Below are 19,220 nucleotides of genomic sequence, written 5' to 3' on the forward strand. Positions count from 1 at the left end.
AAATTCATATCGTTATTTTACACCAAAGAATCGAAATGTTTTATGCATTTATTTTATGTATTTATTTCCAAAATTCTAGTTGCAAGTACTGTTATAACGAAATCATATTTAACACATTAAGGTCATTCAGCAGTTGCTGTTATGCACAATCTATCCACAGATGAACAGACAGACACAGAGGACGAACAGGTGCAATTCTTACGGCTTTCCACGGTGTACGTTTACTAAATTGTTATGATGTAGATTAGACGATTACAATTATGCGCTAAAGATTATTAAAGGCATAAAGCATCACACTTTTTATCCAATATTTTGTGGGGAGATTTATTTTGTGCTTATTAAATGGTGTCTTATGTTGATTAACTGAATGTGTTTAACTGTTTTGAACTAAATAAACATACATGTAGTAAGTTTACATACCTAAATCTACTCTTTGGCAGTCCAAAAGCCCTATCAACCACAGTACACTTGACTGGGCATTGTTGTACCTATTGTTGATAGCCGGAGTCCCCCAGTAGGTGTCTCTTGTGGTTTTCTTCCAGAAAAGTCTAATAACAAATTTATAATAAGCTAAGTTTAAGTTGGAAAAATCATTGGTTAAACGGTTTATGAAGGTAGCTATAGGATGTTCGCAAGCTTAACGCAATCTTAAATTCATTTAAATTATACATTTTAACATTGATATGCATATTTTATTTGTTGATACAGTGTGTACACACATACAGAAATATAATTGAATCTTTTATGTTGTTGAAAGAAATTAAAAGTAAAATTATGTATGCACATTAAACACATTATATTTTAGTAATGTGCAATGCATTGATGTAAAAAATAAAATATTTGCATCATCATAACAGTAGTATTCCACTTTTTCCTAGCCAATACTAGCCATAATCCCTCTAATGGTATATCCATAAAAGCACATTATTTATTGTCATACCTTCAAACCACGGACAAAGACAGAGGCGTCGTGTGTGTTGACCCAAGCCATTTTGACACAATCTCAATGAACCTGCAAATAAACTATACTTTAATATGTGAAATGTGTTTCACTAACTTTGTTGAATGATTGGGGCATCTATTTAATTCACATGTTTTATGATTTAACACTATTAGTTAAGCCACTTCTGACTGACAAGTGACATTGTCATTGGTAAGAGCGTAACTAGATCAAAATATAACTTTGCTACCTTGCATCTCACCGTGCAGTGTCAGATATATGTTGCTCAGCTACTGTATATATTACTGTACAATTCATAAATCTAATATTGACAGAGCATTGATATTCAAATGTTGGGATTGCAAAGTTTATGACTTATAATCGTTGGGGCAGATATTGCAGACATTATACAGTGCATTATTTATTATTCATTAGATAGAAAAAAACTTCAAAACTTTATGCGCAAAAGGCATATCAGGATATTGCGTCGACAACTAACTTACATAGCAGCGTCCGAAATGTGAAATATCCGAATGCTAGTTCACCCGTTAACATTCAATATTTAATGACAATTGAACTGTTTTACTTCAAAAGAAACCATAAAACATTTGTTTTGATAGAAATTAAATAAAGATAACTAAATACTTACCTATTTAACGAATTAATTATCCAAACATCACAAGTTTCATTTCCCTTGGACGTTTAATGCAGAGAATGATATAACGAATATATTTAACGTTATCAAACATAAATACGTCCAATAGTATCAATATTTCTCCATCACGGAGATCGCTAAATCCTTTCTTTCTCGAAACATTCTCATCTCTCTTGGTTGACCAACGTTTAAAGCGCGTGCGGCCGCCATGTTTACGAACGCTAAGTGTGGTCTTACCCAGTCGTAGCTTTAAGCACAAATCTTACGACATCTTAGCTGCGATTTCTTTGATAAAACGGTACGCAGTACTTACGATAAGCGTACGACAAAATCCTACGAATCTTACGTAAGATCATGCTAAGATCTGTTGATAAAACGGCCTCCAGTTTCTGTGTGCTTAAAAAGGATATCGGGTCGAAATGTAGAACAGTAAATAAATTAACACTTAAGAGTCCTAGTTTAAATCTATATAATAAAGTACTTCAGTGCAGATACAGAAAAACACTACGTACAGCACACCAATCAGTTGGATCTTAGCATGGCACTTTCGGGTAAGATATAAATATATGTATATAGTCAATGCTTATGTTAATTCTTCTTGAATGCTTTATGCTCCGCTGTTAAGATTTAGATTTGTTATTTTTGCAAAAAAAAAACGTATGCTAATCCAGAGTGAGCGTTTCGGTCTGATCCAGGTGAACATCCATTAAAATGTTGTAAAAGATTTCCGCCAGTAGGCCCTGTTGAATATAAGAATAAAACAAACCATATACATTTACATGTACCATGTGATAACTGTACTTATGTAAGGTTTATGTTTAAAGCATTCTTCAAAAATGTGTTTTTATTCGATTAATAGCAAAAAACATTCCATACCGACTTTTTTTTATTAATCCCAAAGTGAGTGCTTTATACATGTACAAACGTGACATTTGTCATATAGGCGAGGAGTCGTGTTCGAGTTCGCTATAAATAGCTCTGAATTAATTAAACCTCAAAGACAATTTTGACGAATAACGATTTGAGAAGACTTGTAGATTTGAGACTATTCATGCTGAAGATGCGTTTGAAATTAAGAAAAGGCAATGAATAAATTTGCAGACAGTTGGATGGATATTTAACGGTCATATTCCTCACAGTTTTACCTGACAAACAAACAACCATTTAAGCGTTAAAAACATGGTTATTACATCTTTTAAACTACCCGAGAAGATAACAAAAAAGTGGTCGTCGCAAAGGCATGCATTAATTTTGTACTTAAATTGTTTTTCGTAAGCTTAATAAAACGATAGGGTCAATCACTTTTTGGTCTTACCGCACGTCTATTATAGACATTCACAGTTTGTTTTACATTATTTAATCGGACTTCTTTAGCGCGGTAACGACTTGACACCTTTATGGTATGTTTAATCCGATTATCAATGATTGCGCGAGCAAAATGTGTGACACCGCACGCGCTGTGCTGACTAGGTATTGTAATTTTCACGCCTCCGGCATCTTGAGAATTTGGACCGTCCGGTGTACTCAATGTATTTTACGTTGAAAATGACCAAATTCATGGAGATATCCGTTCGGTTTCCGGTTTTTAGAGAGTTCGGTTTATTCAAAAAAAAAAAAATTAAACAAAGAAATAGATGGAGAAAATACGGGACTAGCCCGACCGTTCGGAATCGGGAGAGTTCCGGTATTCAGAGAGTCCGGTATTGGCAGAGTCTACGGTACCTGTAAAAATAATAATTCACTATTCGTCTCAACATCCTTGAGTCTTGTTTACTTAATTGGTTTGGAGTGCTGGGTCCACACATTATGCAGGCTCAGGCACAGAAGGACCCCGTTAAAGTGGCCGTCCAACAGATAAAGCGTCGTATCGACGCGTAACGATATTTTGGGAAACTACGAGGATTGCTTATATAGCTAAAAAAATACATTCGCTCAAAACATAAGTGTGGGTGGTCGAGTGGTCTAGACGGGTGGCTTTTTACTCCAGGAATCCAGCGGTTAGTGGTTCGAGCCCTGTTGAGGGTTACTTTTTTCCTTTTTTTAAAATTGTATTCTTGTTGTTTTACTAGAGATTTTTAGTTCAAATGTTTAAATTTATCAATATAAAGCATTTAATGCAGGCGGGAGGGCGGAACAAGCTTGTCCGGGCCATAACTTTGTCGTTCATTGTGAGATTTTAAAATCAATTGGCACATTTGTTCACCATCATTAGACGGTGTGTCGCGCGAAAGAATTACATCGATATCTCCAAGGTCAAGGTCACACTTTGAGTTCAAAGGTCAAAATGGCCATAAATGAGCTATCCGGGCCATAACTATGTCATTCATTGTGAGATTTTAAAATCATTTGGCACATTTGTTTACCATCATTGGACGGTGCGTCGCACGAAAGAATTACGTCAATATCTCCAAGGTCAAGGTAGCCACGACTAAAAATAGATTTATTTTTAAACAAAGGGGGTTCATTATAAACAATCATTTCTGTTTGATTTGTCTCTCTTTATCAGACTTTTTTTTCAAATTGAAAACCTGGTTTTGTGACAATTTTGTCCCTTGTTTTCACATATTTTAACATACGTTTGCACAGTTGAATCAGTCTATATAGAAACAACATTACCTGGTATTCTGAATATCAATCCGATATAAACTGATCAATATTAACTTGTTCGGGCCCGATTGCGTTCGTGTACAAATGATGTATTACCTGTTATTCATACTTGTAAGCAGTCTATGCTAGTAGTATAGATATCAATGATATATGTGTATCATTGAACGTGAATATGAAACTCTAAATTTGTGTGGTGAAACTTTTATTTGACCTAGGATATATTATATAAAATTTATATATTTATTGTAATTAAGTTTTATTTTCCTTTTGCTGTAATGACAAAAATTGAAATGACATATGCCTTTAAAATGTTTTTTTTTGTTAATCGAGGGAGACGACAACACTTGTTTGCTTATATTTTCTTTATTTAACTGGTTACACATTATTTACTGTTATGAATGCATATATAATGCATTTATGTATAAATATTTAACAAATGAGTAATGTTTTAGTAATATTTATGTTCGCTTGAGTGAAATCTTTTAATTGAATTGAATTTTTAATAAATTGTTTATTTTAATTATAAAAAACTGGGTGAAAACAATATGATGGTTGGTAATTTGGAATGTATGCGACTCTTTAATTATACGGTTATGTTTTCGTAAACTTTTATTTTGGGTTCGTAATACCATGGCAATAGGAAATATGCGAACAAAGAACAAAAAACCACAATTCAGAATTACTGTGACCCGGTATCTTAAGAAAAGAATGTATAGCACCTCAAGAAAAAGAATCGAACCCGGGCCCTTCTGAACGCTAAGCGGTCACCAAATCCATCAATTCACAGCGATAAAAAGTGAGAGTCTTGTAAAGGGCTTGGTCAAATATGGAGATGCATTTAGTATAATCAATGGATGCCTTTTGTTTTTCGACCAATTGGACGACATGTTGGAAAGAACTTGGGAGTAAATATTCTATTATGCTTTTATTTCTGTTATTCTATCCGTTATAAAAAATCGCTCTCAGAATATATTGCCCATCACAAACAAAAGCCGTCAAAAGTATTTATATCGACTACAGGTACTTATCGCCCCTTTGGTGCAAAAAGGTACCGTGTGACATAACAATTAAATACAACATGGTTCCTTTTTTCACCAATGGGGGTTATATTGACCATAAATAAATAGGTACCCGGGTACATCTTATGAAAGGGTCAGGCAGCGTAGCTCATTCTCCACTACCTCTAATCAAGTAGCTAGGGTGCTTGTCAGGTACTCTAATAAATATGTGCACATTGACTTAAAAACCTATCTTATTTAAGGAAAGTGTGAGTATATTAACTGATCGCTGTGACATGACTGAAAGACCTTTGAATGTGACGAAAATTAGAATTAAAACAATAATAATCAATAATGACCGGTTGTTCATTGCAAGGTTTGGCACTTGAATAGTAACACACTTGAGTCTCGCTCTCGGAAAAAGGGGCTTAATGCGTGGTTTTAATTGTTGCCCCAGATTAGCAGGTGCTGACTGCACAGACTAATCAGGGACGACACTTTACGCACATGCCTTAAGCCCCGTTTGCCAAGAACGCGGCTAAATTCTGAGCTGGCTTCTTACAGGACGTACAGCATTCGTGGCGGGTGGAAGCGGCACAGTAGGGTCAGGTATCGTGCGCAGCTTCCTGCAACAAGGGGCCAAGGTAAGCCTGCAGTCAGCTTCCTGTGACAAAGGACCAAGGTAAGCATTCAGTCAGCTTCCTGCAATAAGGACCAAGGTTTTCTTCAATCAGCTTCCCGCAACAAGGCGCCAAGGTATGTCTTCAGTCAATCGCGCTTTCTTAGGCAAGAGATAATAATTTTTTTTTGTATTTGACCAAAACGATGTTGCTGAGTGGAGTTTTGGTTGGGAATGATTGTCTGTTAAATGCTGGAGGAATGTATTGCATATAAAAGAATATGGATCACATAACTATAAACCAACTTTTTATCCATGGTTCCGTTCGTCTACGCCAAAGAAAATCAGTATGGTCCTTGTCTCGTGATCTTTGTCGCCGAGAGTAGTTTCGCTCTCTAAGCCTCTCTCAATAGGCACCATTGTTTGTCAATGAGTTTGCCAAGCAGTTCTGGGACAGGCCACACATGCTAGTGGCCATGGACAACAAGGGCTGTGCTGAAGTTCTTCCCTTGAAACTTGCACACATTATACGTGACTATTCAGAATCAAATATGTGCATCAGATCGGAAATGTTTGGAAGCTTTTGAGAAATCCATGTCCCATACTGATGGGCCAACTGATCAGGGTAATGATACGAGAAAACCAGTTGTAATCGTGTGAAGTGAAATCAAATAAATTGAGCAATATTGAATATAAGTCGGCAAACAATATTTGTGTAACATGTGGTCGTATGCAAAGTTTTAAGATCGATATTACCCTGTAAATGGTGCATTATAATCTCTCGCTTAAGTTCAGCGAGTAGATCTATAGCGTTTCAGATTAAAGCAAACACCCGGTACATTCTCGTTGAGATGAAGGTCTACATGTCAAATTAATTTATTTTATAGTGTCAATAAACACACATCTTGACATGCAATTATTATTCTTACCCAAATGTTTATGTTTGTGTGAACCCCTTTGAGAAATATTTCAAATGAAATCATGCTGCATTTCAAACATACAAAGCTTGCATGATCGTTTCATTCTGTGTCCGTCATCATGTTGATTTAACCTTCTTATCCATGATGTATATTTCGCTGACACGGTGACACCGTTCCTTCTTACACAATGACGTCATTTCCGCGATTTCTTTCAGGTGGCCGTCAGCTCACGGGTCCTTGCAAATCTGAATGATCTAAAAGCGAAAATCGAACCTAAGCTGCAAAAGAATCTCATTCTAATTGAGGTACGATATTCTCTTTCCAATGATCGTTGTGTGCCACAAACAAGTTACACAAACATAGTGACCAATTGGAAAGTATCGGTTACATAAATTCTAAATCAATGTATTTGATTACATTTTGTAAATATCAACTATAGGCTGCATTTGTGGCTCAATCTTTATGAAACTTGGTGAGAACATTTGCGCAATGTATTTCTCGACTGAGTTCGAAAAAGGCTCAGTTAGAGTAAACAACAAGTTCATCGGGACATCGGGCCATTGAATGGATTCATTAGGTCAATAAATCAGGCATTTTCGTTGTATTTTAAATTTCTATTATAATCCGATATAAGACATTCGAATTGACTTTTGAGAGCATTCAATTTCGTGGTTGATCTGACCCACGAACATTATTGTCCGACGAATATTATTATTTTCACTGTATTTGACTGCATTCGTTTGATAAGATGTCCATTACAAGCAAATTCATTTCATAGATGGTTCATAGATGGGGGAATTTGATTGATGGAGGGTATTTAATTGATGGGATGTATTTGATTGATGGAGGGTATTTGGTTAATGGTGGGTATTCGATTGATGGGGGGTATTTGATTTATGTGGGGTATTTGATTGATAGAGGGTATTTGATTGATGGAGGGTATTTGATTGATGGAGGGTATTTGGTTAATGGTGGGTATTTGATTGATGGGGGGGGGGTATTTGATTTATGTGGGGTATTTGATTGATATAGGGTACTTGATTGATGGAGGGTATTTGGTTGATGGTTGGTATTTGATTAATGGAGGGTATTTGATTGATGGTGGGTATTTGATTGATGGGAGTATTTGATATTTGATTGATAGGGGTATTTGATTGTTGGGGGTAGTTGATTGATGGTGGGTATTTGATTGTTGGGGGTATTTGATTGATATGGGGTATTTGATTGATGTGAGGTATTTGATTGATGGAGGGTATTTGATTGATGTGAGGTATTTGATTGATGTGAGGTATTGATTGATGTGAGGTATTTGATTGATGTGAGGTTTTTGATTGATATGGGGTATTTGATTGATGTGAGGTATTTGATTGATGGAGGGTATTTGATTGATGTGAGGTATTTGAATGATGGAGGGTATTTGATTGATGGAGGGTATTTGGATAGTGGGGCTTTCAGAGTTCATTTTATTTCAGGCAAATGCTGCCACAGAGGCAGGGGCACACAAGATTCTCCAGCAGTTGGAGGGACAGGGCGGGGTGCATCACGTGGTCTCCTCATTTGGGGCCTGGTGGGAAGTGAGTGGCATTGTTTGTCTACATATACACGACCTTGTTGTTTGACATTTAAAAAAAAAGACCTTGCTATGGGAAAACTGGGTTTAATGTATGTGCGTAAAGTGTCATCAGGGACCACACTTTCTGCCTAAACTAGATTTTCGAAAATGAGAGACTTTCTTTAAACGAAAAATACCATAACAGCTGAAAATTTCGTCCCTAATTATCCTGTACGGACAGCTCAGGCTTATCTTTGATGACACTTTACTCACATGAATTAAGCCCCGTTTTAACAGCACTTGTCATATTTCCTTTTTCTTTTGTCATGAACTGAAGCGTTAATACCAATTTACGTTTATGGTCGGCACAAACAAATAGGGTAAGGGGTAAGTCCGTTTAGTGGAAACACAAATTTAAGATATTCTCGCAACTGCACCATTGTGATTTCAATTATTCCTTATGCGAATACACTCTTGTAAGGTTCACACGCTTTTCTGAACTGTTTAATAGGAGGGTCCTCTTACTAGTAGGACGGTGGCTGAGTTCGATGCACACATTGACGAGCGTGCAAAGTCGCATTTCATCGTCGCCAAGACCTTCCTACCAGTGCTTGCTAAGCATGAAGGTACGAGGGCAAAGAAAGATCTTATTAAAAGTTAAAGTTATTACTGAATTTAGTCTCGAAAATGGTTGCTCCCTATGTCCTTGCTAATCCAATCCTGACCCCGATAAAAGAACTTCGTTAAAAATGAGCTTATCTAATGTTCAAATACTGGCTCCTATGATGGAACTTAATTAAGCATTGAGCTTACCGGTATGTTCATATCCTGACTCCAATAAAGGAACTTCATGATGAATTGAGCTAGTATTCCAATCCCGAACCTAATTCAAGCTACATGTATTCTCGGTAATATTGTTTTAGAATCTATAGGGATGGATTGGACTTGACAACATTTACTTAAACGTTAAACAGTGATGAGACTTTAATTTCTCTATCTATTTCCTTGCAGGCTCTTCCTATATGTTCATTACGGGCATGTTTGGGGAGAGCTGTTCCATGGCCGCTGCGTCCATGCTGGCGATAGCGGGTGCATGTGTGTATGGGATTGCGCAGGCTGCACTGGCTGAGTTCCAGGGCTCGAAAGTCACTATAAATGAGATGCGTATTGGCCTCATGGTACAGCCTAAGGTAATTATAGGATGGGCTCAAAATATTGAACTGATGCAGAAATGCGTTCCAAATGGCATCTTACCAATCAGAATACATAAACTAGCATTTGCATTATGTAAATAATTATGGTTTGGGTATAAAATTAATTGTATAATGCAATTGTAATAGTATGTTTAGTTAATTGAGGCCTACATACAGGCGGTAGTACATTGAGGAATGCAGTTTGTTCAGGCAGACAAAACTTGTTTGCTACCGCTGACCTGACCGAGTTCACTTTTTAAGAGTTTTAGCTAATTTTTGCTACTTGATCATTCTAATTTACATTTACACAGAAAGAAGGTAATTTTGCATAGAGATTCCGAAAATTTATGAATTTGTACATCCTTATTCAGTGAGAAATGACTTATATATAGAAAAAAAATAAGAATGTTTTTAAATGTTCGACAGACTTACAGATCATGTTTTTGAATTTTCTTTGCAAAGGACCAATCTACATTAACCCCTTGCCCTTGCCGTATTAGAGATTTTTAAGATATATATTATACAAGTCTTTATAAATAATAAGATGAATGGAGAGTGCTATGTTTCCACTCAAGGGAGGGGGGTGATTTTAATAAACGTTGTACAGGACCTCTATAGGATTTATCATACCAAATACCAAAGCTCTTGGAATTGTGTTTACAGAGAATATGACCAGAAGACAATGTTATACTCAAACCCAGTTCAACCCTGAATCTAGCAGTAATCATGTGTGCTTAAAAACAGCAAACAGTATGTTTCCCATCATTAGCTTTAGTTTGCGATAACGAATCATGATGATTCTTGGGATATAGGGGACATGACTTTGGATTGTTTTTCGGGCATGTCAAGTAAAGGTGAAGACCACTGTTACTGAAGTAGAAAAGGGCGTAGTCTCATACCCAATAACTTGAGAGTGGACGGATGCATTGCAATGAAAGTCTGTGCATGGATTGATTACAAGCATACAACGCTTGGGAATGCATTTGGCTACAGTAAGATCAAGGTCATGTACTAAAATATAAATAGGATTTCTTTTAAATAAGTCAAGTTATATTAAAGAAACTTAAGCTGAGGTAATGCACTGAAATTTTGTGAATAGGCTGTTTTTAAGCAAGGGAGTCTATTTGGGCCAAGTCATTTTCAGGTTAAGGTAACTGTTAGTAACAATAGAAAAACATCAGCCCTGTTACATAAGTTTTGATGGGTGGAAAAAGTGTGCTGAAATGTGAGGGTAGCTTTCAAAACATGGCTTGGTTTCCATATGGGATCAGGTGGGTAAAAAATCAAGGTCACTGTTTCAGATAATAAAACGAATTGTTGCCTCTTTATTACTTTTGATTTATGTGGTTATTTTAAAATTGTGTATGTTGGTAGCTTACATGCACATCTAGCTTGGGATTGCATGTGTAACCCTTTATCTTACTGGACCATTTTAAGTTCAAGGTCACTGTCTCTTAAAAATGAAATAAATCCATTAACTTGAGTTTTGACGTAAGTGTAAAGGTGAAAATTTGTGTGCATGTTCTCACCCACATGCAGACTTAGCTTGAGATTGCACCATAATGCAAATGAATATCTTAAACATGAAAACCTTGTGTCGTGGTGTCAACAAGTTTTTGTAATATTATTGACACACATATTTTAATGAATGTTTATAAAATCGAGATATGTTAAGTAACCATTAAATGAGCCCCTTTTTAAAAGATTAAAATTAAAAAAAATTCTGATAATACATTAGGCTTCTTTAAATATACAAAGTTGTTCTCCTTTTTCACTGACCATTTAAAGTGACACTCTTTTGTGATTTTAACAGACCATTTCACATTTTAGCTGACCATTTGAAAAGACAGTATTTCTTGTTTAAGCTGACCATTTATAGAAACTGTCATTGAAGTTGTCAATTTAAAATTACAGTCTTTCTTGTTTAAGCGGACCATTGATAGTGATAGTCTTTTATATTTTAGCAGACCATTTAAAGAGACCGTCAATCGCGATTCGCGAAAAAAGAAAAGTTCTAAAATACCGTTTTTATGCCCCCGAAGGAAGGCATATAGTGATGGGACCGTCCGTCTGTCTATCCTTCTGTCCTTCCTTGACACTTTGCGTTTAGGTTTCACGTTTAGGTTTAGAAAAATGCTCATAACTTCTATGTCCCTTCACATAGCAACTTGATATTTGGCATGCATTATCAAGGTCATCCTTCCAGGTCAAAGGTAAAAAAACATGTATCAAAGCGACGCAGAAGGAGGGCATTGTGTTTCTGACAAACACATTTCTTGTTTGTTTTTTTACTATTATTAGTTTATATTGATTAAAATATCACGACTGGCATATTACATTACTTGAACAAAAGTTCATATTTTTAGTATATTCGGTAATAAACTTTAATAGGTGACATAACGATATACACGCTATAAATAACGCAAGTAGATTGACCATTTTATAGATAAAATATATACAATTCACTACGCATGCACAAGGTGCATTCCTGGGTTTACCACGTGACGATGATGATCAATCTACTTGCGTTGTTTATAGTTAACTGGTTATTACCTGGTACCTGTACCCAGTAAAATATATTACCGAATAAACTGAAAATATAAAAACTTAACAGCTTTTTTTAAGTAATGTAATATACCAGTCGTGATATTTTAATCAATATAAACTTATAATTGTAATTTTTTTAGAACTTCTTATTTCGTCATTCGCGTTTGACGGTCCCTTTAAAGTGATAATCTTTCTTATTAGAGAAGACAGTCTTTAAGGTAACAGTCGTTTTTATTTAAGTGGACCATTTCAAGTGGCAGTTTTGTTTTAAGAGACCAAAGACAGTTTTATTTGTTTTAGCTGACCAAAGACGTCCCAGCACCACAAGTAGGCCATGATTCTGTCGGCGATCTGGTAATTTCACTGGCACAGTCTCGTACTCCCGGCGTGGTAAAGATTATAAGTCGTGATGACCTGAAATCAAGGCTTGGTAAGAATGCTGCAAAGTATGGGTTTTAGAACCTTACGACGTGGAACCGGTAGTAATCCATCTAGAAATACCGCCTCCCATGCTCATATTAAACCATGTCGCCAGTATGCACTAAACGATGATGGTCAATCAACTATTTTAGTTCTTACATATGTTTTTTATCAATTAGTTTTTTTCCTTGTCATTTCTTAAACCTTCTATGTAAACCTTATAAGAAATATAAACATGTGTACAAAATATAAAACAAACAAAATGACGGAACAATTTATTTTGTGATGGAAGTTATTACTGCTTTCCTGAGGACTTGTCTTCATGCGTACATGTACTAGTCATAGCACGGGATATGGACATGTACTAGTCATATCACGGGATATGGACATGTACTAGTCATAGCACGGGATATGGACATGTACTAGTCATAGCACGTGATATGGACATGTACTAATCATAGCACATGACACTCTTATACTCAAAAATGTTTGTATTAGCATATCTGCTCAAGTCGCTTTTATAGACTTTTTAGTAAAAATATTTTTTTAAATACAGTTAAATACTTTAATTAACTGCAATTGTTGTATACATGGTTACCAGACTGAAACAACATCAATATACAATATTAAAACTTGTGTGATTATTATTAATATTTAGCAGCAAATGGTTACAACGTGATGGAAATGTTAATTGCAAATAATTGTGTCAGTTATATAAAAGTATTTAGAAAAAAAAAGGTTCATGTATCAATATAAACTAGTTTACCCCCAAAAATGTTTTGTTATATTATACCTTGCACTCAGACTAGAGTCTTGTTATATTATACCTTACACTCAGACTACACTCAGACTAGAGTCTTGTTATATTATACCTTACACTCAGACTAGAGTCTTGTTATATTATACCTTACACTCAGACTAGAGTCTTGTTATATTATACCTTACACTCAGACTAGAGTGTTGTTAATTATACCTTACACTCAGACTAGATTTACTTTGGGCAGTTAACCTACACATATTGTGATTTTCTATTAAAAGCATGTGCAAGATTTTTTAATGACAGGTTACAATGTATTGCTGAGATTGTTATAGTTACACTAACACAATTTTACTTTCACATTTTGGCAAGCATAATATAAAAATAACTCGCAAAACTATTTTACTCGCAATTTGCGAGTGCCAAATTAGAGCCCTAAGTTGTCCTAGCATGCTTGAACATACGAGCTTAGCCTTCAATTTGACATTTTGGAAATCTTACTCCTTTATATCATTACCAGAAGAAGATCATCAAGATCAATTGAACAAAGTGCCTTGTCTATGCAATTGGTATTGCTATCAATGTTTTGTATGTATGACATAGTTTTGGTCTATTTGCAACAAGCTACATGCACATACGATCTAGTTAATACATAGATGATTAAATTTGCATATACATTATAAGCAATAAAAGCTTAAGAATTTGTCACACAAGTAATTATGTACGTTGAATAAATTGCAATAACATTACCTACCTAAATGTTTTGATTGTTTTGTAATAAAGATATCAAATTGGTAGATATTTTGTCCTCATATTTCACTGTGTTAATATTTCATATATAAAGAAATGTTTATGTTTCACAGATACAAGAAATATAAATGTTTTCGAAGATATAAGAAATATCATAAAAACCAAAAACAAGAAACAGACACACCTTTTTTACTGCATAATATCAAATTTATTTATCAGAATAAACGTGTTTTTCTCATATAAAACACCGTCGTACACAACTGTTTCAGAGCTTGTCACAGTATTGAGGAAAAAAACACATAAGCATGACGTGAAAAGTCATTTTAAAGTTTAGTAGGTACATGTATTTGTCTTAAATATGCTGCAATTGAGAAAATAATCTCCACTTCGGAATGGTCGATTACCATACATTTCTTTTCACTGATTCATATGTTTTTAACTATTACGCAAATATTATGTCAAATAGCAAACACCATCTCTAAAACTCAGAATTGTCAGAATATAAACATTGAAATAAAACAACATTTTAAATTGTAAACAGGTATAATTGTAACCAGGCAAATAAACTTAATTTAAGAAATATTTTAATTGTTTTTAAATGTGAAATCGTGATAAACCTCTTTTCTATGTTGATAACAAAAATCAACACACTTTTTCAAAACATGTATACATATACTGCATGAGGCAACAGTGGATAAATAGATAAAATTTCACGCAGCCATAACAACAAACTTTATAACAAATATCTTATGTTCCACTTATACATACATGTATGCATGAAAAAACATTGCACCATGGCTCAAAAATGAACACATGCACACTTTAATAAATAAATAAAGATAATTCAATACAACCCGAGAAAGATATTATGAGCATGCCAATGCTCTAATTAATTTCAAGCTTCAGTTTTTTTGTATTGTTGAAAAATGTAATTGTAAGAAGTAACTAACAAAAAAAGTAATAATTGGAGTAGATTTAGAATAATTATAACAAGAGCACCGCATAACGGGTGCCAAGCTCGGCTGCGAAAGCTTGTCAGATTATTTTTTTAGAGGTCACAGTGACCTTGACTATTGACCTTGTGACCCAAAAATGGGAGTGGCGTGTAGAACTCATCAAGGTGCATCTACATATGACATTTCAAAGTTGTATGTGGAAGGACTTTGATTTTAGAGCCAATGTTAAAAACCTTTACAAACCTTGACACGGACGGCGGGCACGACGAGCTGGCTATGAAAATACCTCGGGTTTTCTCCGAAAACAGCCGAGCTAATAAGGGCATTTGAAGTAAGTTGTTTGAAAGTACATGATGAATGATAAAGTTACAGTCTGGACAAGCTGTTATGGCTTAATGAGGCAGTGTACCTTAAAGTGTGACCTTGAACTTCGAGGTATGGAGATGTGTGTCACATACCAAACAGTCTCCTCGTGGTGGTCATGTGTGATCAGTTATTTAAAAACTGTATGATGTATGAATGATTTACATGCCAGCATCAGTTATTTAAAAAACTATGATGTATGAATGAGTTATATGCCAGTCAAGTTTAACAACTGTATGATGTATGAATGAGTTGCATGCCAGTCAAATTTAACAACTGTACGATGTATGAATAAGTTACATGCCAGTCAATTTTTACAACTCTATGATGTGTGAATGAGTTACATGCCAGTCAAGTTTAACACCTGTATGATGTATAGATGAGTTACATGCCAGTCAAGTTTATCAACTTTATGATGTATGAATGAGTTACGTGCCAGTCAAGCTGTTTCAGGGCCGAATTTGACCTTTAATATCCAAGTATGGTCTGGTGTTACATGCGACAAAGTCTCAGGATGGTACTTTTTAAGTTGTTGTAAATTGCATTATGAATGATCAGTTTGAGTACATACAAACCATCTATGCCCAATTTTAAAATTCACCCTTTGACCTCTAGTTGTGATGACTGCACAGGCAAATCTGGGAAGCAACCCTACAAACTTGCATTTAAGCCCATTTTCCCAGGGCAAGGCTTATGTTTTCATTTACCATACTGATTCTTGAATATGTACTTGTTTCAAACAATCAAGCACTGATTAACTTTATATGAAATAGTCTTAATTTTAAGAAAGTGTTTCTCAAGTAAATTTGTAAAAACAGGTCAAAATTTGAAGAATGTAATCCTGAAAAAAATCAAGTACAAAATAGTCCCATCTTTAATATACACTACAACAAGCACTTTGTGTAAATAACCAAACACATAATTACATTTCAAGAGTAAAGACAAATGGAAAGCACTAAAAAATAAGATAAGAAAATCACCATGAGACAAAAATCATAAGTATTGGAATGATTAACATATTCGCTAGTATTCCAGAACATTTCTCAAACTGTCAACATGATTCAGTTTCAATGCTTTTCATGTATGCTTTCTATAATTCATAGGGAAATATCTTTGATATTAAATGGTATGTAGTGAAAATAAGAACAGTGCAAATTATGAATCATTTGCCTTGCGGAAGGACGTCATGTTGTCAATGCGTTATTATCAAGCAAAATTCTCCATTTAACCTTAAAAATGTTTACAAACAATAAAAAATAAAAACTTCATATGTAGTCCCATCGGTTGTCAGTTGAAAGCCTGCCTGCCTATTTATGTCATCGAATGTCCTGTCAATGTCTGTCTGGCTTAGACTGTATTTGATAAATTGTCAATTTTACTTATGAAATCACCAAAATAAAGAAAAAAAACATACTCATAGACGTTTATTAAATCATTAACAATCATTCTTTATTTTGAAACACAGACAAGTATATTAAACTCAACAAGAAAAAAAAGAGCAAAACGTTTTTATTGCGCGTCAATATGTTCTATGACAAATGTTCCCATGTGTCTTTTACGTTTTTAATAGACTGCCGTCCATATTTCTGAAGAACAGTATCATCGTGGATAAATGCATCATGGTCCGCTTTATCATCCCTGTAGTGATGAACACTTGCCACATGAGGAGAAACGAATAATGCGCGCGCACCATTACCGAAAAACGGTACTTCATGAATCATCAGTACATTCACTTTAGACGTCCGTACAATGTATTTAGATCGTTGATTATGAGGCCATATTTTTACGTCATGCACGCTTGTGAGCAACGTCGATAGCTTGTACTCCTCAGCCAAAGGTTTATTTGGATAATCCTTTTCTCTGCTCGATACGTCCTTTCGGTAAAAAAACGTTACGAAAAACGAAAGCTATTTCTGAAGAATTAGCGATTACATCAGACCAGGTTTTGGCATTATATCGGGATTATATATTCGTCTAAATATACGTTCACACGGAATATCGAATCGTGTTTACTGCGATAGAGACAGTCGTTGATCGCTGCTACCTGTCCGAAATAATTTACCTCTTCTACTGGAATTGACCATTGAACAACTTCAGTTATGTTTTGTTTAGTGTACAGATCTAAAATGGCCCGAATGTTTGCAGATTATGAGTAATTATAAACGACGAAATTCTCTGCACCAAGCAGTAGATTCAGCTCAATCCAGCGCACCAGAGCGTAAGAGTCGTTAAAGTTGTTGCGTAGAGGCATAAGACACACGGTAAATCTGCGTTTATATGTTTTGGGTATTTCCATGGACTTTACAGCGATGCGATAAGAAGGTTCACGGCATGGAGTTTCAACCGCGAACACGTATGACGGTCTCTTTCCAAGTGGTGAAAAACATTTAAAACGAACAGAGGTGTACCTGGAACAAAAATGGTCTGTAATATTGTACAAAAAGCATTAAATATTTAAATTATCGTGTAATTCATGTGTATAAACTACAAACCAGTTCTGTAATCAAATATACGTAAAATAAAACTTCTGAAACATAATGAAAGCGAAATTCCATTAGCTTATCTTTTCTGTCATGCGATTGACCATTTATTGGTTAACATTCGCATTTTTAGTCATTTGATTTTCACAAGCTAAATTTTGTCGCCAAAATGAGTAAAGTAGATAACTTTTTTGCGGCTAATTATAGGAATATAAATTCAAAGTGTTGAACGTAAATTAAGTAATAAATTTCGTATGTGTTATACAAATTCTTGCAGGAAAACAATTCATAATAATATTTATATAGCTAAATATGGATAAGCGACAAAGGTTCATAGTTTACCTTCTTTCGTGCGATTCGCCATATGCATTATCGACGACCATCTTACTTTCTCTAAACACGTGACTGTTCACGTGACCTCGCCCAGTGACGGTGGCATAACACAGTTGACACGCGTAGCGCAAGATAATACGTGAAAGTTTTAACCCAATCAGAAGAACGCTGTTAGTTTCAGCGTCATAGAAGGCGGAGAATACGTATGCGTTCATACCTTGATCGACCGGCAACCAAGCGTGTTCCTGATTTTTTCTTGACAGAAAACAATTCCATTCAAGCATTCGCTCTGAATCTTAACGTCTGTCTCTTCCACTGAAGAAGACTTAATGTTTAATTCACAACGGGTCGCATTCGAAATCGTCAGATTTGCGGTGTTAACTTAAAAAATTCGCCAAAACCATGACCTCCATATGTATATTTCGCAGCAACACATCAAAAGAAATAACATACACACCGCGTGCACAAATCTCATTGAAAATTTGCACTGTCTGATCATGTTCGTGTTCTATCTTTTCTCACAAATTGTCACAATTCCATAAGAGCAATCTTGTTATATATGAGAAGCTCACATTGGCTATGATAGCGAAGAAAGTGTAAATATTGTTACAATTCTGTAGAGTTTGGTTACAACCTTCCAGACAACATCTTGCCCTTGATTTTACCGTTGAAACAGGTACACAGACGTTACGAAAACTAGTTTCTAAATTCCTATTGCACAGAGCGATCCTGTGAGTTGCACATGGAAGTGATGCTATATCGGAAAAATATTATCGAACGTCCTTAGGAAGTAAGAGACGGGCGAGTCGTCGAGAGCTCCGAGTGTGCCATGTTGACAAGGAATATCTGCTTGTGTGTATTTATGAGTTCCCTAGATGTCGACGAATATAAGACTGATTAAATGACACATCAATTAATTATTTTTCATTTTTTATGTTACATTGTAGGCCCAGTGTAAGCTTTTGAAATAAATAACTCTATACCTCTTAATAAAGCAATTTCTTTGCTCTTTACATTGGAAATAGTGTGCAAAAGGTTATGGCATGGCAGCAGTTTAATGCGTGGAACAGTAAACAGTACTAAATTCCTTATGTATGTTTGCAACTAGTTATTGTCAATAGATCAGACTA

General features: G+C 35.2%; 1 protein-coding gene and 1 long non-coding RNA gene across 2 annotated transcripts; one reads left to right on the forward strand and one right to left on the reverse strand.

The window, feature by feature from the left end:
• Nucleotides 1-284: 284 nt before the first annotated feature.
• LOC127856153 (uncharacterized) lies at nucleotides 285-1,982 on the reverse strand. The gene is made up of 3 exons (XR_008037867.1): nucleotides 1,590-1,982; nucleotides 941-1,012; nucleotides 285-548 (listed from the first exon to the last, which is right to left on the reverse strand). It is a non-coding gene; the product is annotated as an uncharacterized LOC127856153 (long non-coding RNA).
• A 13-nt stretch (nucleotides 1,983-1,995) lies between these two features.
• LOC127856149 (cis-2,3-dihydrobiphenyl-2,3-diol dehydrogenase-like) lies at nucleotides 1,996-14,005 on the forward strand. The gene is made up of 7 exons (XM_052392185.1): nucleotides 1,996-2,146; nucleotides 5,765-5,844; nucleotides 6,955-7,044; nucleotides 8,212-8,313; nucleotides 8,803-8,917; nucleotides 9,303-9,481; nucleotides 12,332-14,005. The coding sequence occupies exons 1-7, from the start codon at nucleotides 2,134-2,136 to the stop codon at nucleotides 12,488-12,490; spliced, it is 738 nt and encodes a 245-aa protein (XP_052248145.1). The 5' UTR covers nucleotides 1,996-2,133; the 3' UTR covers nucleotides 12,491-14,005.
• The last annotated feature ends 5,215 nt before the right edge of the window (nucleotides 14,006-19,220 follow it).

The sequence above is a fragment of the Dreissena polymorpha genome, chromosome 13 (genome assembly GCF_020536995.1).
Source record: "Dreissena polymorpha isolate Duluth1 chromosome 13, UMN_Dpol_1.0, whole genome shotgun sequence".
NCBI classification, from domain to species: Eukaryota; Metazoa; Mollusca; class Bivalvia; order Myida; family Dreissenidae; genus Dreissena; species Dreissena polymorpha.